The 25,518-nt window shown below is 54.7% G+C and overlaps 1 protein-coding gene across 6 annotated transcripts in view; it reads right to left on the bottom strand.

Moving 5' to 3' along the window:
• Positions 1-25,518, bottom strand: part of ZBTB16 (zinc finger and BTB domain containing 16) — a 151,942-nt gene that overhangs the window by 97,533 nt on the left and 28,891 nt on the right. For 4 of the 6 annotated variants that reach the window (XM_044456380.1, XM_044456379.1, XM_044456381.1 and 1 more), the window contains one exon: positions 12,131-12,178. The exons of the other annotated variants lie outside the window; for them this stretch is intronic. In XM_044456380.1, the coding sequence (XP_044312315.1) occupies positions 12,131-12,178 (48 nt within the window). The remainder of the gene's footprint in view (positions 1-12,130; positions 12,179-25,518) is intronic. 6 annotated transcript variants of the gene reach the window in all.

Below are 25,518 nucleotides of genomic sequence, written 5' to 3'. Positions count from 1 at the left end.
GTGCAAGGCTGGCATGCCAGGCTCCTCACCTCCCCATCACCAACCGCCCAGCCAAGGTCCCTTTTGAGCAAGCAGGGAAATGAGTCATAAGGCAGAGAAGTATGTACCTTTGACAGGGACGCTTGGATTCTGCCATTCCACAAAAGCCTACAGGAAAATGCAGAGAACTGGGCACAGGCCAGGAGTTGCCCTGCCCCAATTTTCTTTTGGCCTTCTAGAACCCTCCTGCCAGGAGATGCTTAGTTCTTCTGACTGTAACCTCATTCACCAGAGAAGGCAACTTGGCAGCTGTAAATAGAACTGCTTGGAGCTCTCTGCTTCTAATGCAGTCGAATGCCCCAGTTCCAAAACAAATTTCTTTGTTCAATATTCATTAATTGTTCAGTTACCCTGAAATGAGAATTTTTGAGAGCTCAAAGGAACGTGCTAAAAAGCCAGATCAACAAGGAACCAAAGAATCTTTGCAAATCCAAATATGGGGAGGGGATCCCATGCTACCTCTGCTCCGGCCACAGGCACGCTCGTCACACCTTCTAGATTTACTCCGAGGGATAACCAGCACGGCAGAGTCTGCTTCCAGTAGATTTGGCCGGTCTGAGGTGCAGGAACTGGTTCCGACCCCAAAAGTGAGGTTCAGCGGAGTGGGGCTGAATCTTTTTCCTAACAGTTTCCCTGGACGATGCGCGTCTTACCCGTGTGCACATGCAGGGGGAGTACAGAATCCAGTGAGCCTCCCCAGGGAAGACGGGCTATTGAATTTCTGTTTGGGTCGCTTGGCACTAAGGAGCACAATCATCATGGGAAAGACCAGGCAGTGCTGTGGTTGCTGCAGCAGTACTAGAGTACCTTACTCTCCTCGCAACAAGTCCCAGGAGCTGGGGAGCCTTCCCCTTCCCCTGCCCCTTCCCCTCCGCATCTGCAAGATCATTCTCCTCTGCACCCAACAGCCTCTGCAGATGCAGCTGGGCTTAGTCAAGCACCTTCCTGGGAGTCCGTTCCCACAATGCACTTGGGAAGCCTCGAACACCCAAATGGCACACAGGAACGTGGCTGGTCAGGCTTCCCACCGTCGGTGCAGCCAACAGGTCACGGCGGAAGCATTGAACTCGCTGCTTCCCACTGGAGACCTTGGGCCAGAGACTCAGAGGTGCTCAAGTGTGTATGCGTTGCATCAGGAGGTCCAGAAATGCAGCTCAGGGGTGTTCCAAAGCTTGCAGGCACCTCCTGGTTCCAAATAACCACTGCAAACAGGTGTTGTTCGGGCATCTAACAATGCTTAGATGCATAGATATGAGAGGGAGAGAGAGAGAGATTGCTTTCCTGAATTGATTTCATGAATCCCCACCGGTCGCTGCTCGTTGTCGGCAGGTAAACTGAGCAGACTTGACATGGATGTCATGAATGGGAGCTAGAATTTTTCCCAGACAAAAAATCCCTTAAAAATGGAAGCCATCTGCTGTTCACCAAGACCAACTTTAAACATTCACTGACCACCTGGTCTTCCTGCCAACGTAGCCCCCCGATGCTGCATTGCCACATGCCACACGTAAGAAAAAGAGCTGTCACCCTAATTGGGGTAGGAACCAATTAAAGAACCCTGAGAACTTCTCTGGTGAGGCTCCAAGCACCAGTAGAGCTCAGCTAGGGAACACCCCTACAGTCCTTCTTTCAGCAAGGGGTTTCCCCCTCCCAGACAGTCCCAAATTTGGCACGGAAGCAAAGTCATGGTCCTCTCCCATGACTCAGAGACACAAGACCACGAAACATGGGACCTCCCCATTTAGTTCCTCCAGAGGGTATCTTTTGGTAGGACCCATCCGTCCAGCCACAGACTAGCCAGACTGAACATTTCGTTTGGTGTTGATTCGTGCAGGTATGTTGTGACGTGTGGCCCATGGAAGGCATCCTTCCTCTGATGCCCAGTTCATAAACTTTTCATGACCCACCACAGAATGAACCCAGCTCATCCTGTACGCCTGCTTGAATGCCAGAGCAGGTAAAATACTGACCACAAATAAGGTTGCCACCTTATCTACAGGTCAACCATCTAGAGCTAGATACAGCTAGATACATTTGGACACCTCTACTCTATGCCAGAACTTTATGGCACAGAGAAATGGAGTTTTCACTCGTCTTTCACCAAAAGCAGCAGCGACCTTGCCGGTTTCACTTTTTCTGTTAAGGTGCGGCATGGCCACCCATCACCTGCTCACACGAACGCTGCCCTTCGGCTGCCGCTGAACCCAGTGGAGGGCTGGAAACAGCCGCCATGCTCTTTGGCAAAGCAGGGCTGGGCGTGCGTGGCCCAGATCCGAGCCGTGTTTATTTATTTACAGGAAGGCAATCAAATATGCAATAGGTTCCACAAACTAATTTTGTGTGCACACCTGGGGTCTCCTGATAACGTCAGTTATGTCTACATGGCATGCGGATTAAAATTTCATAGAAGCATGATTTCATCAGTCACTAAACTACAAAGGATTAATTAACAGCAAAAGGGGAGCTGCTGGGTTGAAAATACAGCCTTACAGGAAATAGAGGTGGGATTATCTATCTTTGCTCTCCAGATGTCAGTGTGTGTGTGGGGGGGGCACAAGACACTGATGGGGATGCGACCCCCACCCCCATAGCAAAAGGATCCATAACTGGGACCGTGCGTGTGTGTTTGGGCAGCATCGGTCAGATCCTTTCCAGATTGCTAGAAACTCATTCAAAGAGGTGAACAACTGGGCTTCCCCAAGCCGCTCTTTCAAAACCAAAGGTGTTTTGTTGCCTTCAGAGGGAGCTGAGGGTGCTGGGCGCCACTGTTTCTGAGCTGAAAACAACCGGCAGAGGCGTCGGTTTAGCCAACTGTGGTTCCTTTAAGCCAGGCAGCTTGTCAGGTTGTCTCAACCCAGCAGCAGCCCAGCAACTCAGGCTGTCTCAGCCGGAGTGGATCGTCAGCCACTGCAGCCGGGTTCGGACAACACGGCCAGCCACTTGCCAGCCACCAGGACTCACAGTTTTATGAGAACCCAGTCAGTGATGAGGGTTGAGCGTGGGTTGTTGCCGAAACCTGGGTTATCACGTTGCCTGGGCCCCAGTGCAATAAGAAGCCATGATTTGTGCATCATGAACAACCCGTGATGAGAATTCCGGTTTGTGGTTGGGTTGTGAATGGCGGGTCCTTCACCATGGTTTGCTACCTTGGCTGGATTCACACACCAGGATAACCCAAGTTGCAACAAGCCACTTTTGATGGCGTTCTGTGGCTCAGTGACCACACACACGCGTGCCTTGGGTTGTTGTTTCCGATCCCATGCTCACTGAGAGATGGAAGTAAATCTCTCCTATCTGACATGGAGGCAAAATTCTTGGTTCACGTGTTACCAGAATACTGGCCTCTGCCCTCTTCCCTCAGAGTTCCTCGATTCACCCAGGGAGGCAGGAGTGGGGGACGTATTGGGTGTGCGTGTGTGAATGACCCCCCCACCTGCTTCTGGCCAGGTAGTCCCAGGTGTGGCAGCTCTGCTCCTGGCACCAGGGCCTGTGGCCCCACACCTGCTTGGGAGCACACAGAGCAGGCAAAGCTGAAGGCGCTGCTGCCCCTCCCAAGTGGCACAGCAGCAGTGGGGGCGTCCCCCAGGAGTGGGGGTGGCAAGGGGCTTCCTCACCCCCCCTTCCAGGCTTCTGGAGCCTCCAGGGTCTGGGGTCTGAGAAGGAAACAAGAGCTTCTGCTGGCTGGATGCTTCCCACCGCAGTGCGGGATCTTCACCCTTCCCAAACTGTGTGGGTGACAATCTCGCAGCGCCAACCCACAAAGTTTGTCGCCCAGCACGACGCAATCACGGTGACAAGGGCAGGGGGGCTTCCTGCAACGGCCTGACACCCCTGCACATGGTGCTGCCGCAATTTGTTTTGGAGAAAAGCTGGGCTCGGCTGAGCCAGTTGTCCCTCTGCTTCGCTCCCTCCCAGCGATCCGGCGCTCATGAAGGGAAGGCGCATTGCTCATCGGCAGCCCCACGCAGCAGCCAGCCGTGTTTGCTCAAACTTTCAACCAGAGACGGGAGAGGAATCAGCCCAGAAAACAAAAGAAGAAGCAGAAAGGAGGAGCAACGGAACACTTTTCTTCCAGCGTTTTTCTTCCTGCCGAACGGAGAAACGGGCAGGGGGTGTTTCTTTGCCACACGCAAAAGCTGGCCCGTGCGCGGGACTTGAAATTCCTGAAGGAAAGCGTGGACGGCTTCTGCTGCACATGTAAAAGTGAGCCGCTGTGGAAGTTTGTGTAGTGCAAGCAGCTGAGAGACAGGCTTGTCTTTCTCCCTCTCATCCCCTGGAAGATAAATTAACAGGCTGCCCGCTGAAGGCATCCAAAGCAGTTGTGTTTCTGTAAAGGGGCAGTGGAAATGTCTTTGATTACTGAAACCTTAATGCTTGGTCATTAGGAAACCTTTCTTCAGACAGGCCACAGAAGACAGATCCCTTCCGGGCAGGCCAGCCTCCAAGTTTCCCAGGATCCCTGTCAACCAGAAGGGCGGTGATGGGAGAGGCAAGGAGGGCATCGACAGGACTCCTTCGAGGGAAGACGTGGAAGCTCTTTGCACAGGCTTTCCCTGGCAAATGCCCCAAGGGATGCAGCGACTGTAGTCCTGCCTCGGGTGGGAGAATGTGAAGGTGGCAGGGAAGGAGGCTTCCTTGACGGAGTCCACGCATCTCCTGGCTGGTCTTCCTCAACTTCTCCCACCTTAGGCTTTCCCTGCCGTGACTGTCTTGTCCAGGGAGTCCTGCCTTCTCATGGCATGTCAACGGCCTGCTTGGAGTCTTGTGATGGCACCCGTGACTTGGAGGCTAAGGGGGCATGTGAGCAAGTTTCAGTGTGCGCTTAAGGGTGAGGAGGCAACGTGGCGGAGCAGCTTTTCTTCCTTCCGAGGCTCAGCCGAGAGGGTGGCTGGCCCATCTCACCGGCTCCGGTGTGGGAGGCCAGTGCTGGCTTCAGGGAGTCTGCGCTGGAAGGCACGCTCCTCCGGTTCACGAATGCGGTTGGGTCAGCCTCACCAACACTGGCCAGGCATTTAGGCCAACTCCCTTCCGGGTCACTCACTGACTGCTCTTCGGAGACGAGGCTGCAGTAAACCCTAAGCAAGAGAGCAAGCTGGGGCATTGCAAAAATGGCCCCCGCAGAAAATGATGACCGGCTGCATCGCCGCCTGCCTCTCCCCACGGAGCACTACGGGCTGATGCTGCCTCTCCTTCCCCATCCTGTCCTCACAACAACCCTGCAAGGTAAGCCAGGCCGGGGGATGGCCCCATGGCCTGCGGCTGGAGAGGTTCGCCTGTGTGTGGGGGAAGCTAGGTGAGACCAAGACCTCAGGTCCCAAGGCAGCATGTGAAACTGGCACCCGCCTTCATGCCTCGGGGAGCCTTGCAAAACACCCGAGTCCAGTGAAGGGCCTGCTTTTCAGAAGTGCCGGGTGCAGGCAGTTCTTTCTTCTGGGAGAAACCAGGTCACTTACTGGAGCAAGTAAACAAGGACTCCCGGAGCCTGCTTGTCCACACGCATCCCAGAAATTCCTGGCCAGGCACCCCAGACATGGCTGGCAGTGCTGAAGTCTATGATGCAAGAGTCTTGTTCTCCCTCGCCTTCCAAACAAGTTTTTGGATTACAAAGAGAGAGAAACAAATTGCTCCTGATTAATGGCAGAGAGAACACTTTTCCAAAGACTCTTCCTTTAAAAGCCGATTAGGACACAGGCTGGGGTGGGTGGGGTTGGATGGTGTCCTCGTTTCCTGGCTTATGTTAAAGTCCATTATAACGTCATAGGACAAAACAAGGTACCCCCCCACCGCCCCCGTAAATGAGGCAGGGGTCCAGGGCAAAAGACCTGACAAATGTGCGTAAACTCTCTCCCTGAGGAGAGTTCAATATTGCACGGCGCACGGTGGTCCTTCGTGCAGCCCATTCACAATGTTTGATTTGGCTCCTGTTCCAAAACCACATTAAACATACACACAGAGCGCGATCTGCAGAGAAGGAAGCAACGGGCTTAAGCGAAAACCGTGCTGGAAACTTTCTTCCCCAGCATCTCAGCAAGCGTAATTTCAGGAACTGAACAATGCAGTGAATGTTACCGCTTGGAAGGACACTGCGGTTAGCAAGCCGCGCCAGGACTGTTTGCAGCTCACTCGCTCGCGCGCGGAGAGGTGGGGGGAGCATTTCAGAAGTGTGGCCAAGTACACGGGGATCGCTCGGGTTTCTGGAAAGCGGCTGCTTTTGCGGCCTCGCCTGCCGAAATTGGCACCGAACAACCCGGTCCACTTGACTTAAAACTTATTCTGCTGCAAACAGAAGCGCAGGAAATGGAAGGCAGCGCGTCTGGGGTGGCGCGATGGGCCAACCAAAAGGGGGTGCGGGTCCCGAGCAATGGCGGCAGCCTCTGGCACAACGCCAAGATGGACTGGGGCGGCTGGGGGAGGGCAGCCACCAGGTCATTCCAGGACACGGGGATTATTTTTCAGATATCGATTCAAGAAGGCAGTGCCAAGCAGAGCTGGGGCATGAAGGCCCCGATCCCATACGGGCATTGGCTCGGGTAAGGTGCACTTGGAATGAAGGGAGTCTCCTCGAGGTGCAGCTCTGCTCCCATGTGCAAACAGCTCCCCGTTCCGGCGAGAACCACCCAGTGGGCCCCGCCAGTTCCTTGGGGTGCGGAATCTGTTTGCCCAGGTCCAGTGAGAGGCGTTCTGCCCAAAGGCCTCGCCACACACAGGGAGAGACTTGACAGCTCTTACAAGTATTAGGGATCGGAAGCCAAAAGCGGGGCTGTTCTGCGGCTTCCAGGGATCAAGCGCAGCCCCCCCAAGCATGCCCCCCCCCCATTACAGGCAGTCCTAGCCATCTCCTCTCCCGCAGCTGCAGCAGCGTTTGGCCAAAGCTTAACTTGGCCCCTCCAGTTCAAGCCATCCCAGATTGCTTTGCAATGCAGTGGGAGGCACGGGACGCTGGTGGGGAACGGTTGCTTCCCTCCCCGCCAGCTCCTGCGAGGGCTGCATTAAGTCCGGAGTGGGCCGGGAATCTGCGCCAGGAAAAAGGCCCCCTGGCCGCCCCCTTGGGAGCTCGCCTGCCTGCTTCCCACGGGACCTAGATCCTTGCCACCACCAAGATCTTTGGGGGAGGCCTCGCTGGTGGAGCTGGGCTCGGGGGCTGCCATCCAGCACGTCCGGAGGGTGCCAGGTTGGGAGAGGCTGGGCCAGCCCAGGGCAGTCCCTGTGAGTGGCTCTCCGCGGTTTCAGACCTGCCCTTTCCAAAGGAGTCGCCGGGAGCTGAGCCTGGGACCTGCCCACCCAAAGCAGGCAGTCTGCAACTGGATGGCACGTGGGAGTGCCCTCCCCCGGGCCCCGCGAGGGCCGGAGGAGACCAAAAGCAGGCCCAGTGGCTGTCCAGCCTGGCACCGCTGCTTCCCCCAGATTTCGTGGCCGGCCGGCTGGCCAGTCCTCCCCCTCGGCCACCCAGAGGCTCGTGAGCCTCACAGGGGCTCTCAAGGGCATGAGCGGCTGCGGGCACGCGGGGAGCCCAAGCTGAGCGCCCTGCTTCCCCCCCGGCCTCCTGCAAAAAGCCCCCCCCCCCCCCGCGCCCCGTGCGTGGCACAATTAATTCCACAACGCCACACGCGTGCACACACAACACGCAGCCTCCCCCCCTCCCCCGTCACCCAGCACAACAGGTTCCATGCAAATCCTAGAGCTTTTAAATTATACTGTTAATGAAAGCAAATAAAAGCAGTTAAAAGGCAATTTGCTCAATTGGTGTTAATATTTAAGCACAGCATGCGCAAAGACAAGATCACGGAATTCAAGGATATCTTCCCCCCTGAAGAAAAAAACTTTTAGCCCCAGATTTAAAAGAAAAACAAAAGCAAGTGCATTTCAAGGGTGCACGTGCGTTTTGCCACATCAGGTAATGAGGCTTTTTATTAAACTGAATTTTCTCACTTTAAACTCATCTGTTTGTACTGCACAGAAATCGCCGCCTATACAATAAAGTCAACCATGAGGGTTGCTTTGCTGGCAGAAACCAAGCTGCCTCCCTCTTTCACCTTGCGACTGCCACAGAGACCGGAACCATGGAAAGCTTTCCAGAGCCACCTCCTGAACGCCTGGACAATGTTTCACCTGGAAGAAAAAGCTGGAGGGCTTCTTGAGACAGGGCTGGATAATTCCCGCACTGACTGCAGGAAGAGTCTCACCTCCAAAGCAGAACTCATTTTCTGGCGTTCTGAGAACAGGCTGAGATCGCGTCACCAAGCCGGCTTCTCCTGATGTTGAATTTTCCTCCTGAAGTCTCTCCCCGGTTCATAGCATGCATTTCATTCGTGAATGGATGGAAAATGGGGGCAGTTCTAGCTCTGGGCCCCCAGACCAAAAAAAATAGCGCTCCCCTTCACCAGTTGCTACCACAATGCTAGGTTTCCAGGATCCTAAATTAAACGCCTAATTAGATGAGATGCCAAGATCTCTTAATGACTCTCCTGTCTCTTTTGATGTTAACAAGTAGCAGCCAGAAGCACCCCAATCTGGGGAGGGGGAGGTAGCCCTTCCCCCAGCACTGCTAGTTCGTTATTTCTAAGATACCCAATTAGAAAGACGTTTCCAAGGAGCCGCACAAAATTCAGTAATAAACTTTTTTCCCCTAAAATACCCACATGGAGGCCAAAGCAAAATCCGGTATTAAAAACAACGCATAAGTTCAAGTCCAACCCAAGAAAACAAAGCAAAAAGTAAAAATAAGCCAATCTAGAACACAGCTAAAAGCTGGAATGGGCGTTCTTGAGAAAGCTCAGTGGGTCCCGCCGGGCCGTGCCAAGTGGATGCATGTGGACGGATTCTGGGGCACGGCTGCTCCCAGCTGGAGCCCCCTTCCCTCGCCACCGCTGCCTCCCACCTGCTTGGCAGCATCTCTGTAGGGGCTCTCAGAGGGAGCTCCCGGGTCCAGGTGGACGAGGACCTCCACTGAGCTCCAGCTCCCCGACACGGCCACTCAGACTCTCCGAACGTCCTTCGGAGTCGCTTTCCTCCCTTCCGCCTCAGCCATTTGCCATCTCTGATCATTTGCACAAATGGGACAACCGCAGAAACCTCATGTGAGCAGATGTGCACAGAGGGGGAAACTGGGCAAAAGGGGGCATCCTTCCAAAGCCACGCCACTTCTCCCGTAGGCTGCAGCCGGAAATCGTGCAGCATTGAAATGAACGTGATTGCAAGCTCCACACAGGAGTAGCCGGACGGTATACAAAAATTCTAAATAAATAAGCAAACAAGCTGCTTGCAAATATGTCTTTGAAAACACGCTCTCACTTGTGTCCACATTCAGGGTGCCAAATCTGTCTGGTTTGTGAGTGCCAACAGAGTCCACATTCTCATGCCTCTTGTCACACGCAAGCATGTACACAGATGAGCACACGCAGAGCGATGCAGGTTACAAACAGGCTCGGGGAAGCACTGGGGGAAATCCTGCCCCGACTCTAGAAGCAATGTCTTTCTGCAAGATGAGGGGCAGCTTTATTCCCGTTCTTGCTCATGCAGCACTGCCGAAGTCCCCCCTGCCCCCCCGGTCGAGGCATGTGGCACCGCTCAAAGAGCTGCAGAGGCTGGGAGAGGCTGGGCCACAGGCTGGAGGCTCTGCTTGGCACGGGCGTGCAGGGCTGGGGCTGCTGATGCCGCAAGTCCCAGAGAGAAACCACAAGGAGGAGGCCGCTCCAACCCCAGCCCTGGTGTCTGCTCCGCTTGCATTTGGTTGACTGGAATGAAGCTGGAAAGGATGTTTACGTTAGCCTGTTTTGCAGGCTGAAGGCCACCCTGAGGATGCATTCCTGGCCCAGAGCAGGGCTCAGGAGATGCAAGGCAAGCCGCCTGGGGCAGGGCATGGATCACGTTGCCCCCTGCGGACGGCAGGCGCTGCTTCCATTTCAGGGGGGCAGAGAGCGGCTCGGCCTGCGTCTGCCCAGAAGCCAAGCACAGGCCCTCTCCACCCTGGCCGTTCCACAGCAGTAAGGGGCAGACACGGACATCCTGCATCTGCGAGCAGAGGCACCGGCAGGCAGAAACTCAGCCGCGAGACGCTGGGCCACACGGCGGAAGCGTGTCTCTGCCCAAGCACTCCTTTCAGCGGGCGCCCTGGAACCAGAGCCACCAAGCAGGCAGCTCACCCGGGACAGAATCGGGGAGCGGGGGGTCTCCCTTAGCTTAGCAGCAAGCTGCACGTTTTGTCTGCTTGCTTCAGCGCGCTCAGATGTATATGGCGCAAATGGGAAGATCCCAATTCCTGGGGACAGAAGGAAATGAGCTGGCCGAGAACCACGTCCCGCGTTCTGATTCGGCCACAGTGGTGCAGCTCGCTGCAACAACGCCATCCTCTCGTCGCAGAAGGAGCAAGGCAATCGTTTGTTTGCCTTTGACAAATGTCGGAAGGCTTTAAGAAATAGACATAGAAAACTCTTCCAGCGGAGCAGCTGTCCATTCAGTCAGACTTAAGTGATCGCTAACCACCCAAGCCTCCCTCCCCTCTGCTCTCCCCAGGAGGTCTTTAACTCAGACAGGGAACTGGACTGGCCAATAAGACACCCCCCAACCAGGGTTTTGCAAGAACATGGGCACTGCTCTCTCCACAGCCTGGTAAAGCAACTTCTTTGCGTTCTCCCGGCCTTTCTGCTCAGCTTGTGCTCAGTTGCAGTGGCTTATTATTTCTTGAAGGTTCTTTTGTCCATCAAAAGAAGCAAGCAGGAAAATCGCACCGGCTGAGCCTGGTAAAATCGCAAGCGATGCTAGCAGGGAGCGGCGCAGCCGGGGCCACGGATGGGTGAATGAGCAAAACTCAAGTGTGCCAAGATTCTGCAAACATCCGCTCTGCCCGGCTCGGCTGTTTGCTCACTGTTTGTTTGCAGGAACTGGGAAACTGCACAAATCAAATAGCTTTCTGATAGGGAAACTGTGCAAAAAGTTCTCAAACGTGTGCTAATTTCCCCCATGGATGGGAGCAGGAGTCCTTTAAAATGCATGCACTGGAGAATTTGCATAGTTCGTGCACAATGCGCATTTTAAGAAAGTGGCAGTTGCGAGGAACTGGCCTGTTTTGAGAAACTTGTTCATTTTTCCAAGTATGCATTTTGCATATGCGAAGGCAAGTTTGAGAACTGAAATGGTGAACATTTCTGGAGCAAAGACGCGCCCATTCACCATACACCTTCTGGGCTGTGCTGCAAAATACTGGGGTAACTTGGTGCCAATTCAGACTCGTTAGCTTTGCCAAAGACCTGCTTCTGCAAGGATGAAAATGGCAGGAATGGGTTTGCTGAGAGGAAAGGAATGCGTCCTGTTTGGACCGTGCGTGCAGGAATCGGTGTGATGACATTTGGCAGCATGGCCCTTGGGGCAGCAGAGAAAACGCATTTCTCGTTGGCGAACTGGAATGCCACGTGCCCCAAAGTGCATTCTCACCCCGCTGTGACTCTGCGCGAAGGCTTCAGGTCGGGGCCCCGTGAAGTTTCCACGAAATCCGTGGAGCTCCTGCAGGCACGGTTTGGGCCGTTCGCTTCAGGATGTGAACGTCCTTTCCGCATGGAAGCGGCCCATTCCGGAGAACGGTGAGTGGCACGCTCTGCAGACCGCTGCAGCTCCCATGCCACCTGCACATGCTCAGGGTAAGCGGCAGCAGAAGCATCACTTGGACCCCAAACGCCCTGCTTCTCATAAGATGTTCCACTTCTTAGTGTGCAGAACGGACCGGCAGGCGACTCGCTGGATTTCCAGCAGCTACGGAATACGTTTACACGGGTCCATGGTGGCTTTCCCTGGAAAGCTCCAGGACAGGTCGGTCCATCAGCTACCTTTAAAACATCACGTTAGGATTGTTCTGCGCGCGCACCCCGGGAGCCACTGGCAAATGAGACCCGGTTTTCTAATGGCTGAAAATATTTTGTACACTGAGCTGCTTCCTCTGCAGGCCTTTTGTCAGAGCCAGGGTCTCTGAGCTAAAGCGTGTACCAAAAGACCATCTGTAGCCACCGTCTTTACAGAGCAGTTTAAATAGAGGGATGAATGGGCATAGGAATTAATGAATGACGAAGCCGTATGGTCCCACTCAGCTGCCCATACTCACATGTGGCATTCAAACCTTCCCAGCCTTCTGCCACAATTGAGGGAGTTTCTGCAGTACAAAGAGAGAGGGAGGGAGAGGGAGAGGGAGAGGGAGGAACAGCCAGAGAGACGGTTTTAACATATACTCGTGGAAAGAATAAAACAGCAACTTGTGACAAAGTTCCCACACAATCACTGCAAGAAAAGGCATGTTATAATCCAGAATAAGAGGGGGAGTTGGAACATGGGCTGCCCAAAGTCCAGCACTTCCATCAGGGTAAAGGGAGACAAGGAACTGGAGTTATGTCCATTTTTATCAAAGTGCTCTTTCAGTCCTACAGAAAGAGAGGAGTCTTCCATGGGGACCCTAAATATTTATACTTAATACGAGTGTGATGCTGCATTTTCCTAGCCAGACTGTCAAGAGGATAGAAGCGGAAGGGTTTGGGGGAACGTTCCCGCAGGAATATTCTGGCTGCTTTTCTATGCGCGTTTTTCCATATAGGCAGGGAAACGCAACCTTCCAAGCGGCCCGAAGACGCCGGCTTCCCTCGTGCGGGGCATGCAGCTGCACACCTTATTTGAAACATTTGCATGCCTCCCAATTCTGCCACAGCACCTCTGGGCGGCTCACATGAGATAAAAACACAATAAAAACATAATAAATACCATAGCGCATTACAAACAACAATAAAATACAACAAAACATACAAAACAAAGGTCTACGCAATTAGTTGTTAAAATGTTGCCAAAGTGGCGGGGCTGAGGCAGAACCGCCAGAACCTCCAAGGCCCAGCAGTGCTTTTCCACAGGCTGAGGCCCTCTGGAAGGTTTTGGACTGGGGCTCCCATCATCCCCTCCCAGCAGGGCCAGGAATGCTGGGAGCTGTGGTCCAGAACACCTGGGTGCCATAAGGAGTTTGGCGTGCAAAAGTGGACAGGGCGCCACGCTTCCCTGGAGCAACGCCTGCTGCCCCCAGACACTCTCCGAGGCCCCCAAGGAGCTGAGCCGTTTCCCACCATCCAAGCTCTACTTCCTCTTCCGGTTCTGGTTCGGCTTCCTTTCTGCCTTCCCCAGCAAAGGGCGATGGCTATTCCTGCAGCTTCCTTTCCTCATCCCCCCTGCACCCAATACTTCTCGCTGCAGATTTCGAAATGCACACGCTACTTTTTAATATCCCCATGAACATATGGCTACCCCAGCTTCCCATTCCAAAACCCCAAAGGTGGACAAAAGTTGCTACAAACTGACTGGAGGTTCTAAAAGTATTTTGTTCAACTCCCATCAGAAGAAAATCCCAAGACCACCAGGAAACCAGAGCTGTGTCTGTAAACAAGAAAGTCTCTGCGGAGCCACACAAAGTGGCCCAGTTCGAAAACATGGAGCAGATGCAATTGCTTGAGCCGAGAGTCCTTGCTGCACGGCCAGAAAATACAGTGGGGAATCTCTCTCAGGCAGAAGCAGGTGCGTTTTGAAGGCGGGATGTTATGCGCCCACCTTGGCACAGGATCCGACCGCAATGGGAACTGTGCCTGCTGCTGATTCAACAGTGCTTCAGTTTAAGCTCCCTGGAAGGAAAACACCAAGGGATGCGTACACAAGGAGGTCGCTGGGAACAAATGCAGCAGCAACAGCCTTCCCGGCATCTTTCAAAACCTTTTGACTGAGAGAAGAACAGCAGTCGCAGCTTTGAGATTCCCACCAGTTGAGCAGGGAATGGGAATCTTTTGCAATCTGCGTGTTCACCAGGAGATGTTCGCGCCTGTTTGTTGTCTCCAAAATTGCCAACTAAAGGTTAATGCAATACATGAAGCAAAGCAGTTCGCAATATTAGAACGCTACTTTTATTTTAAGAGCCATCATGTGTAAAAACGTTAGTGTTTTTGAAATTGCATTCTTGGAGTTAATTAAATGGACAATCTTTTACACATAAAAAGTGAGAGAAAGCAATTAAAAGCTAGAGAGAGAGAAATGCTTTTGCAGAGAGGCACACTCCGCCCCCCCACCCCTGCCCCCCACCGTCCCCCCGCGTTCGCTCGGAGGAACGGCACGGGGCTTCGTGGTGGACAGATGCCCAGACGTGGCTCCTAACGGCCCCGCCAGCAGCCGTTCCGCCAGTGCGTGTTTCCCTCCTGATTCTACCTGGGGGACTCTCAGCAGCAAAACCAGCCTCGCTTGAGCAGAAAGCGTGCTCCCAAGTGAGGCTGGCAGGCCGGGAGCTCCTGGGAGAGAAAGAGGCGGAGGCCGAACACAGGCGCCCAGGATGGGGTGCCCAAGGGAACGGCATGCAAGCCACCCCCAGGACCCCGATGCCAGTCTGGCAAAAAGCAGCAGCTTTGGACTGCCAAAAAGCAACAACACGCCGAGCAGACGTTTCTGAACAGGCTTTTCAGTACAGACTGTGGAGGATGCGCTATTTGCACAACGCTCTTGTGCAGCCGGGGGAAGCGCCATCCATACAGCCAGTTCCAGTCAATATTCCGGTCGCAGCCCGCCTGGGCCTGCTGGCTGTAAAGAAGACCTCTGCGGAAGGAGGGGGAAAGGGGCTGCAGGGGGGCCAGAAGAGCGAGCCCGAGGGGAGGAAAGAGAGGATGTGCCGGGGGGGGGTGGCAGGACCCTCGGTGAAGTTGTCCCCGCAGGATTTCTTCTCTCCCTGGGGATGCTTCCCACCCGTCCCTTTTTGTTAAGGGCGCCTGCACTCGCCGTGTTCCCATGAGTTCATTTGTATGCATGAGCGGTTTTTACTTGTTGATCACCTTCTAGTTTTCTAGTTTTATTGAGTCATTACGCAGCTTTTCCAAAGTTCAGGTTGCGCGTGTCAGCAGATGCCACAGAGAGAGCGCAGCCCGGCCCACCGCGGATGTGAAATGGGGAGCAGGGCAGAGGGAGGGGTACCCTGGCACAGCGCCCCATCGGAGCCGGATGGCGAGGTGAGCTATGGGAAGGGATGGGGGCTGCACCCGTGTGGCCAAAGGAGCCCCCCTCCCAGAACAACTTAGCAGCCTGGGCTGACACATGCACGCCAATGCCTTCGCCCCTTCAGCTTCCAGAGATCCAGATGCGGGGGGCAGTTGTCCACCCCCTTGCTAACCTTCCCTGCATGAGTGGAGAAACATGGTGCAAAAGAGCCTTGGGCACCTAAAAAGGGGGGTTTAGCCAAGCCAGGGGAGCACTGCTCCCGTGAAATGGGCTGAAACTGCAGGCTTTGACTCAGAGCCACCTGGTTCTTCACGTTCCGCAAGCATCTTCTGGATTCCTTTTGGATGATCACCGGCTGCAGCGCTGGAAAAGGGGCTTGATGCTTCCTTTCCCACGAAACTGGCAAGCTCTGCCTATGCCAGGTGCTCTTTCGGGTATCACCTATGAGGCACCACCTTTACCACCTGAACCAGGCAGCGGCTGGCTCCTGCACCTGGAGCAGATGAGGCCTCTCCGACAGAAATGGCGGTGCAGGGAACAGAAGTGCCGGGGAAAGCAGTGTAGGAGGCCAGGCGTCCTGACTGATGGAGCAGAGAACTTGGCTGCTCAGGATTCCCCCCGCTTTTCCAAGAAGGATATTCCCAAATATTCTGTCTATGGAATCAGGAGAGCGCCACATGCAGCCAAAGGAAAGGCGATGGGTGGGTGCTCAAGGAACAAGAGCAAACACGGGAAACGGAATAGAAGCAGGATGCCCAAAGGGTTCTCCCCCAGTGCCTGCAACTCTGGGTGACTGTTCATGACCAGCCTCGTGCTTTTCTTTCCACTGCTGCAAAGCTGCTGCCCAGGAACCTCTCTGCAGGCCGCTCATCTCTGTCCTTTCCAACGCTGAGCGAGAACTCGCTTCCCAGGCAGGGTGTCTCATCACTGCACTGGGGGGCTTCCGAGGCGACCCATCTGGCTGCACGGCCTGCAGACAGGGGAGGGGAAAGCCCCTGGGCTCCGGCACCCTCCGCCGGGACCGCCAAATAAGAAAGGAGACTTCCCTCAGGAACCTGGTGCAGGCCCTGTGTGGCACCTCCTTGGCAGGTGGAAGGTCCCAGCTCCAGCCCAGGTCCGAGAGAGATCCAGCAGCAGGTGACGGGCAAGACTGTGGCTGAAGTCCTGGGGACCTGCCACGGCTCAGCAAAACACGAGACTGGCCTCGAGGGGCGAGCCAGGTGCTCCCATGATGAAAGGAGTAAGTGGCCCTGAGGCAGACACTCTGGGCGGGGCCAATGCAGCTCGAGAGCCTGACACCCCGGTCCAAAGAGGCACCAGATCAGTCCCCCAGAGCCCTGGGCTACTGGCAAACTTTTCCGTCCTGCCTCTGCCTCTGAGGCTGTGAAAGGGCCAGCAAAGAGCTTCTGAAATGCCCGTCCCGTCATCTCCGCTGCCACAGACTCCCAGGAAACGTGGGGCCGATGCAGGGAGAGGCAGTGAGGGGAAGTGGCATCCTCCGTGCTGCAGCCAGCTCACCAGGAAGGGGAGACTGAACGCCATGCTAAACAATTCAAATAAGATGGCACCTGGAGCGCTACAGGGCAAGAAGGGCCGAGAGCAGCTCTCTCGCTTGTGTGTTGCTTCCCCGTTTGCCGCACCCCTGGAGAGATGTGGGGCAAGGGGGGTCCAGGGACAGAATTAGACTATGGACCATCAAGAGTAGCCTCTCCTGCCATGGGTCAAAAGCCAGAGGAGAGATCCCACCAGTGGGATGCACCCAGCCAAGAGGGTTGGGGTCACGACTCCTGATGCCAAGCGAAGCCTCGGGCTTGTGCGACCCGGAATAGCTGAACCTGAAGAGCAAGCATCCAGCTCTCCCACCAGCCTCCTCTCCATCCACAGGTGTGCAAGCTGAAACACATCCGATGCACGAGGCGCTGGATTTCAGGATTTCTGGCTCCCACAAAAACCGTGCTGCCCAAGTCAGAACAGATCCAGGTTATTTCAATCTGCACGGGGCCATGGGGCGCGGTGGGCATCCATCGACACAGCGACCGATTTTGCGGGCACCATGCGGAAGGTCTTCCACCACACACAAAGGGTCTGCTGGAGGGTGTCCCGCAGATGCAACGAGGTCAGAGTTTTCCCAGTGGAACAACCCGGCCTTTTCCGTGCACGCCGCACACACACGGCTCCCGCAGGCCACGTGCCAGTTGTTGCACAAGGTGCCACGGAAAGCCTCTACCGTGAAAAACACGCGAGCTGGCGTGAATACGGGCTTGCCCTCTCCGAGCAAACGCGCCTCCGTTTTCTCTCATCATCTTTGGAGTGACAAGGAGACGGAAACCGGCTTCAGTGCTGCAGCTCGCCTGCCCCTCGCCAGCCCGCATTCCACTCAGCTGCTCTCACAAGGGTGCGAAAATGAATGCCTGTTATCTTAACCCAATAAAACATGACCTCAGGTTTAGGAAAGAGGTAAAGTTCAGTATTGATTGGCCATTCAATAATCTGCTAATAATTACTATTATCTGGCTGACTTTGTCTTGTTAAGAGGTCAACAATTTTGCAAAAATCTTGTAAACCCAAGTGGTTTGCTTCCCAGCTTCATATTTGGGTCAAAAGATCAATTCTTTTCAATGACTAATGTGTGTGTGTGTGTGTGTGTGTGTGTGTGTCCATCCGTGTGGGCACATGTGCTTTAGAGAGAATGTGAGATTAACAGTCATTAAATTTGATTTCACTTCACCTCTTGAACCTTACGATTATAAAGAGCCGGAGTCGATGAGAAGTGCACCAGGGCCGGCCGCCCTTGGGGTAATTATAACTAAATGCTCTGCTCCAAACTTACAAGCTATCATTTCGGTGTCTTCTTAATTCTCTCACTGTGGGACCTCAGCCAGAATCCGTGCTGGCATGCTACGCTTCCTAGAAAGAAAGGGGCCCTCCTTGGTCCTGCCATAGCCCCACTGCATATAAGCACGTTGGTGGGGCTCAGATTGGTTCCTGGGGGGTCTCGCCATGCAGGGAGAGCCGCTAGGCCCACTGGGCGCCCTGCACCCACGCGATAAACGGATGGGGGGCACGCAAGCAGTGCGAAGGCGCGCCGGCCTCGCTGCCGCTGGGAACGTGCTGCAAAGACTTCAGAACTAGGTTAATGATTGGCACCGAATTACCACACACATGCGGATCCTTGGGGGCATGGAACGCAGGCGTGACTCGCCCAAATAGGGGCATGACTCCCTGCCTTTGCTTATCTTATTTGGGTTTATGGCACCTCCTATCCAAATTTCAAGGAAGGTAAACACCTTCTTTCTTATCTCAGGGTTTCTCGGTGGCCTTTCATTGGTTACGCATGAATGTGTAAGCCGCTGCAGACTGGCCTGGCCGGAGAGGTTTTAGCTGGAGATGCTGGGGATTGACCACTCTGCCATGGAGCAGTTCCCGAATATTCTCCCTGCTTGCTCTGCTCCCACCTCAGCACTGCAGATCTCCAGCTCCTACCATCGGACGGTTGGAGCACAAAGATGCATCTTGAGTCCACTTCCAGTCCTCACCCTTGTGCATTTTCTGAGGTTTGGAGAAGGCACACACACACAGAAGACAGTGTTAACTTCGGACTGTTGTGAATCCAACTTGTGGATTCCACCAAGGGCCAGCTTTTCTCAAGTCACACCCCTTTCACATTTGAAGGGTGACTTAATACTGTTAATTTATATTATTTTAAGGATGTTTATTTATGGATGTAAGCCGCCCCGAGGCTTCGGCGAATGGGGCGGCATAGAAGTCTCCTAAATAAATAAATAAATAAATAAATAAATTTGCACAAGTGCAGATCAACTCACACAGCTTAGCACAGTCGCTGTGATGCACAACCAGCTGTAGAAGCCGAATTAGTTCAGGCCCAACAAAATTCCAGTTCTTAAAAAATCTGACTCCATCCACAAGCAAACGGCAGCACAAGAGGCGACCAGCGCGACCAAATCTGGACGTTTCCACTTGGTGCTTCAGAGGCTGAAGTGCGAGTCCGGCCGTGGCGAGGAGGCACTTCTCCTTCCCTTGGACAACTGCGGCGAGGCGAAGAGGCAGCAGCTCCAGGAGGCCAAGCACTGCTCGCAAGGGACCAGCGAGTCAAGACCGAGCCCCACCTCTGGGACACGGTTTGGCGAAAGCAAAGCTCAAGGGGCAGATGGAGAGCCTTTTGCAGGCAAAATGACTGGCAAGAAATTTTAGGAAAGCTAACCCAAAATAAAAGGAGCCTCGAAATTATTAGCAGAATGGCCCAAAGTTATTTTGTGCATCTCTAAGCTTAGTTTGACAGGGCTGAATCGTGAATTACCGAACTGCAACATATTAAGCGGTCCCAAGGGAGCCCCAAAGTGGTCAGATCTTTCAGCCTGGATTACTAATAGATGCGCCCAGCATTTCAGCAGAGGCAGGAGCATAAATTATCCACCAGCCCAAGGTCTTCCCGATTTGTGCTGCAAAGGAGGGTGCACAAGACCAAAACCTCGAAGCAGGAGGAGTTTTGCTTGCAGTGATCCAGTTGAGGTGCAGGAAGGACGCCAGGAGACACGCGGGGGGGGGGGCTTTACACGGTCCCCCCACAAAGTTTTCTCTGATGTCCTTCGGACAAGGCTGCTGGGCTTCTAGCTACACAGGGCAGCCTGCCAAGAAGCTAGTGGGGGTCCCTGCCCCAAGCCCAGGATGATGGGACCCCGGGTGGTGTGGTGGCTTGAGTGCTGGACTGGGGACCTGGGAGCCGCGGGTTCGAGTCCCACTCAGCCGTGAAGCTCACCCCACGACTCTGAGCCAGGCTCAGCCTCTCCGCCTAGCCTACCTCACAGGGCTGTTGTGCAAGGATGAACGTGGAGCCGCGAACGATGCAGCCATGGTGGGTTCCTCACAGGAGGGGACAAGGCAGGGTATACATGCGATTTAGTGGTCATAGTAATAACCAGCTTAAAGGGATGCAGGGAAAGGGCTCTTTGGAGCAGAGCCCGCCAACCCAACGCCTCCCGTGCATTACAGCTCCCACAGGTGCAGGAGCTGCGCCCCAACGCCTCTGCCGAGCGCCCGGCCAGGGGGCCGACTCGGTGGCAAGACCTTGGTCAGACACCCGCACCTCTTGGCCTGATCCTGGCCAGACCAAGCTCTCTTCTCGCTGATGCCAGTGTAGGACACGCGATAGTCAAGTCAAGTTGCAGCAACCCAGACTCAGGCTGGACGTCAGGGAAAGCTTCCTCACGGTCAGAGCAATGCGGCAGTGGGACCGGCTGCCCGGAGAGGTGGGGGGCTCTTCCACACGGGGGACATTCAAAAGGAAGCTGGGCAGAGTGGGATGGAGGGATGTGGTGCCCTGCAACAGCCGGGGGTCGGGCTCGATGGCCTTCATGGCCCCTTCCAACTCTACTATTCCATGATTCTATGTTTCCCTTCTCGGGTCTGCTGGGGGGGCGGTTGCTGTGGTCCAGGGAGGGGGGCCAGCAACTGGGAGTTGTCGCAGGGGAAGGAGTGCAGCCGGATACTTGCGGAGTAGGTAAGTATCCTGTCCTCCACCCCTGCTATGGCTGCAGCACCGGGGTAGCCGGCAAGCCACCCTCAGCCCAGGCAGGACAAGGCCCTGGCACGCTGAGTTTGGCTCGTGAGGCCAAGCTGACGTGGCCAATCCCTGCGTCTCAGCAAGGGCCCAGTGGAGCGACGTGCAGAAGGAAGCCTCTTCCGGAGGCGTTGGCCAGTTGATCTGGAAGCAAACTGCTGTCCCGATCTTCAGCCTGGTCTCTGGAGTGTCGCCGCTGCGGCTCCTCCTTAAATGGCCGGTGCCGCAGCAATAGCCCCCGGGCCCTGCCGCCATCCGGCCACCGCAGCCAACTGCAACTGGGCCCGGCAAATCTGCCCAGTGCCCGGCCAACGGAGGACGGACGCCTTTTGACCCCCTCCTGCGGCTTCCTTCGTGCATAGCCGGGTTGCTGAGCACTCCTTCGAAGCAGCATAAAATAAAGAAGGTGCTCCTTTGGGGAAGAAGGCAGAAGAGTTCATGGGCAGGAAAGAGAGAGAGAGAGAGAGAGAGAGAGAGAGAAGCCCCTGCCTCTTGCCGGGCCACCCCACCCCCCCACCTTGCACATGGCCGAATATCCCATCTTGCTGGACTGGTCATTGCACGCTTTACACTTGGTGCTCCGAGGTGGCGAGCGCAAAGGAGAGGCGGCCTCCTCCGACACCCGAGACATCCGTGTTCAAAGGACGCAATGCCGTGCTTGGGAAGGGAGAGGAATCAATACCGGTTGCACCTTTTCCCGGTAAGAGCACGACTCTGTTTGAGGAGGCAGCGGCGGCGGCGGCAGAGCTGCCTTCCTGAAGCACAGGCTTAGCAAGCGGAGCGTCGCTTAGCCTTCTGCAGGCGAGTGTCATAAACAAGCAGGCACGTGGCAAACATATTGATTTCCTCCGCCTTATCACACGGCAGCCTCTGCTCAGTTACCAAGCTACTTTAATATGTAATTTACTGCAAGGAGAGAGGACAAGAAGAGGGACGCCTGAAATATTTACTGTAGAAACCGATGGGAGGAAGGCTGGTGCTGCGCCTGCGTCTCCGTGGGCGACATCAGCGGTGCAGATGTGGCCGCCTGCCGCTTTTGCCCTGGCTTGGTGTCCCAAACTTCGGGGGAACGGGGGGGACGGCACGCGTCATCTCACTCTTGGCAACTGCCCCTTCTTGGAGAATAGAGACACTGAGCTCTGCCGCCACAGGATGCAGGATTCAGGTTTGATCCCAAAGTCCTGATACGATTCCTCCCCTGGATGAGCCACCGGGGTGCTGAAGTTGCAAGGAAGCCCAAGTGCTCAGGGCAAGCGAACGTGGCTGAGCATCAGCCAACGCAGCAGGATGCAAGCTGGGGGGGTGGGGCTGGGCCAGCAGTGACTGACCCAGAGAGAGGTTTGGGGTGCAGCTGGCACCTCATAAGCATGCAGCTGCTGTGAAGAAGGGAGAGCCCGTCAACCGAAATCAGCCGAAAACGAAGCAGGTGGGATCACTGCCCCTAAGCAAGGATTCCGTGAGGCGGGCAGAAAAGAGCACCGAAGGCAACCGAGGGGCCGGAGCGGCTCTTCAATGAGCAGAAGTTCCAACCTCGGGGAGGCGTTTGCCTCGGAAAGAGGTGGGCGCACAGAGACGCAACAGAGGCGTCCACAAGGATTCACAGCGGGGGGAGGTTCCTCCCCTTCCCATAATGCTGGACCCCAAGGCGGTCGTCCCACGAAGGTGGCAGGCCCACCCAGGTCCCTCCTCGCTCCGTGCTTTCTCTCCGCCATCCTGGAACACCAGAAGGGGATGAAGCAGGAGCTGTGGGCAGCAGAGTCTCCGCTGAAGGAGCATGGTGACGCAGGATGGATTAGAGATGGTCCAGCTCCCCTTAGCTGCATAATGTTGGTGTTTGTGCGCACTGGGGGGGGGGGATTAGCCTCAGGGGCATTTTCAGGCCTGCCCGATGGGACCTGGCCCCAAATCCATTTCCTAGGGTCACAGCTCGACCTCTGGAACCCTGAGAGCCCATTGGTGACAAAGGCACATTTTCTTGGTGTGATTGCCAAAAGGGGGAGAATTCAGAGGGACTGAAGGGGTTAATCACCACCCCCACTCCATCGCTGGAACATTCCCCTCCACAAAATATCTCCCTGCATCGGAATTAAGCCTGTGTGAAGGGGTGTCTGTGTCGCTTTTTCCACCGGCTTCAGAAGACCTGGGGCAAGGTACAAACCCGCCGAAGAATTTGGGTTCTCTGAGATTATTTGGAGGAGAAATGCTTTGACTGCCTCTGCCGCCTGTGGAATTTCAATAAACCTGAGTAATTATTTCTGCATTTGCATATATAGATATAGATCAGGACGTGCACATTTTATGCAGATTAGCACCCTAAGTCAAAAATGCAATCTTTCAAAATATAATCCTTTAATTGCCTAGCAAACCCCCTGATTAGACCCTGGCTAGACATCTTCCTCATTGTATGTGAACAGGGCAGGTGCAGACACAAGTACGGAGGGTGGAAGTGGAGACCCCCCACCCCCGCCTTGCCACCCCGTCAGCTGGGCAGAGCAGCCTCGCCTCTGCTGCACCCCGAATCTCGGTGGTGCCTCAGCAGGGAAAAGTAGCCTCATGCAGAAGCCAGTTTACCCCCAAGATTGGGTGACAGAGAGGCCGAAAGGCGCTTCCGAACCCGTCGCCCATGCCTGATTTTGTGCGGGCCCCCTGCCCTTGACTACAAAGCCCCCTGAGATCCAAGGAGGACCCTTCCGGCTGGCCCTTCCTGCCCTGAGCCCAGGACCAAGCCAGTCGCCCAGGACCAGCAGCACCCCGGGGGCCGGGGAGGAGGCCAAGGCACAGCCCTGGCCCTCGCGTCCCGTTGGAGAGGAGAGGTGGCCGGCGGCAGCACCTCCTGGGCCGGCAGAGCCTGGGGCCCTTCGGCGGCTGGCAGGGGGCCCGTTCTGGCCCGCGTCCTTCGCCAGGTGCCCACCAGAGCCGACCCGGAGAGCGCCACTCACTGGGCAGAAACCGCGCAGCGTGGGCGAGGGAGCGCGCCGGCCGGCCGGCCCGTCTGGGAGAGCCGGAGGCGACGGAAGTCCTGGGCCCCGAGAAAGGGGAACGTGCCACGTGAGCCGGTTGCCTTGGCTTCCAAAATCGCCTCCATCTGCATCACATTGACCCGGGCCGAAAACGCCCGCCCCATAATAAATAAATAAATGAAAAGGAAACACACTGCAATTCATCAGCTTAGCAAAACAAGGCCCACAGGCTCGGCAGCGGCAGAAATGCCAGCCAGAGACAACAACGCACACGTTACACAAGCGCGTGTGTCAGAGGAGAGCTACAGCGAGGGCTGGAAATCCCTTACCGGAGCCAAAGTTCACGGGAGTTCAGCCTCAGAAGCACACAGTAATAAATGATTCGTAGCGTATGGTAAATCTTGCTGAACAGTTTAATGGGAAAATTAATGTTTTAACCAAGCAAGGCTCTTTATGAGGCCAGCCCGTTACAAGATCCAGCCACATTCGACATCCGAGCATAATACGCCTCTTGGAGAAAAAAACAGCGAGATTTCTGGTGCTCCAGGAATACACGGATTAAACAGAATAAATAGCCTTGCAGGCACCCAGGCCTTCAAAATGGGGAAGATTATTTATTTTGCCAATAAAAACAAGCGCAACACAGTTTATGGCTTTTATTGTAGATGTTAAAAACAAAAACAAACCAAAACCTTTGCCCGTGTGGAACAAGCTGTCTGTGACTTGAGCAGCTTGATGCTTCGAGTCCGGCAAAGTTGCAGCGCCCTGGGTCTTCGTCAAGACCCAGAAGCACAGTTCGGTTCATCCAGCATGGACCGGGCTTCCCTTGAGCCCGAGGTCAGGATCAGAAAAAGGCTCGCGAGGGCCTGGCTTGGAACTAAGACGCAAGAGTCAGTAAGGAAAGGGTTCCTCTGAGGATGCCCAGAGTCCTTCTCTTCAGACCAACTAAGCATGGCCAGCCACAGAAGTCTGTGAATGGCAGCACGGCAGCACGTACATGTTCCAACCCAATTTGGGTTGCAGGACCCGCTGGCCACTAACCGACCCCTGAAAGGGACCAATGGTGCTCATAATCTGAATGCTGCTGAACTCACAGTATCATGACAACATAATATCAGAAATTTCTTCAGATGTTCCAAGCCATCGAGAGTTTACATTTTCATAGTGTAAACTTTTCCCCCCTCTTAAATCCTTTTTTATACAGCATCTTAAGTAGATCTTTTGGAATTTACAAGATAAATACTGGTAATTTGATTCTTATCTCCTTTAAATCCAATTCTAAGCCAATTCCGTGTAAGGGACACTAATTATACCCTACGGGGGAATGAAAAAAAGGTAACCTATCAGCGCGAATACGCTTGGAACACTTAAAAGGGTACGGGATGCTGAAAAGTTAAATGGATTTCAAGCTGCTCTCGTAAGGGCTGTAATTTGTTAAGTGAATATTATTCTCGGGACCGGTTTGCACAGGATCACACGTGTGTCGGGTAATCTTATCAAGGCTTCCCCAGCAGACGTGCCAGGCTGCCGAGGAGGGTGGCTGGATGCAGTGGCTTTTCAGCTGGCGGATCCTTTGAAGGCTGCCTGCGCTTTGGCAGAAGGTTGAGAAGTGGGAGGAACCAGAGCATCTAGCCGGCAAAAGACCCTCTTCCTCCGCAGCTCGGCTCACCCTATTTTCCTTGCCTCACCTGCCATCTCCTCAAACAGAAAAGAAGTGAAGGGCGCTTGGCCGAGACAGTGAAGCTGAGCCTCCCTGTTTAAAGGCAGCCTATCTGTGTGCCCTGCTTGCTTGCTTCCCAGAGGCAGGAGGCTGTTAGAGATGCTGCATTTGCAAGAGCTCAACTTCCGTAGCAGGAAGTGATGGGTTGGACTAGTGACTTCCAATTTTGAGCCCTAAAATTCCACAACATTATAATTCCTTCAACTATCAGCAGAGCTCTTGAGAAAAATCAA

This window comes from Varanus komodoensis, unplaced genomic scaffold, assembly GCF_004798865.1.
Source record: "Varanus komodoensis strain SLA01 unplaced genomic scaffold, ASM479886v1 scaffold83, whole genome shotgun sequence".
NCBI classification, from domain to species: domain Eukaryota; kingdom Metazoa; phylum Chordata; class Lepidosauria; order Squamata; family Varanidae; genus Varanus; species Varanus komodoensis.
This window is presented reverse-complemented; position numbering and strand designations above follow the sequence as displayed.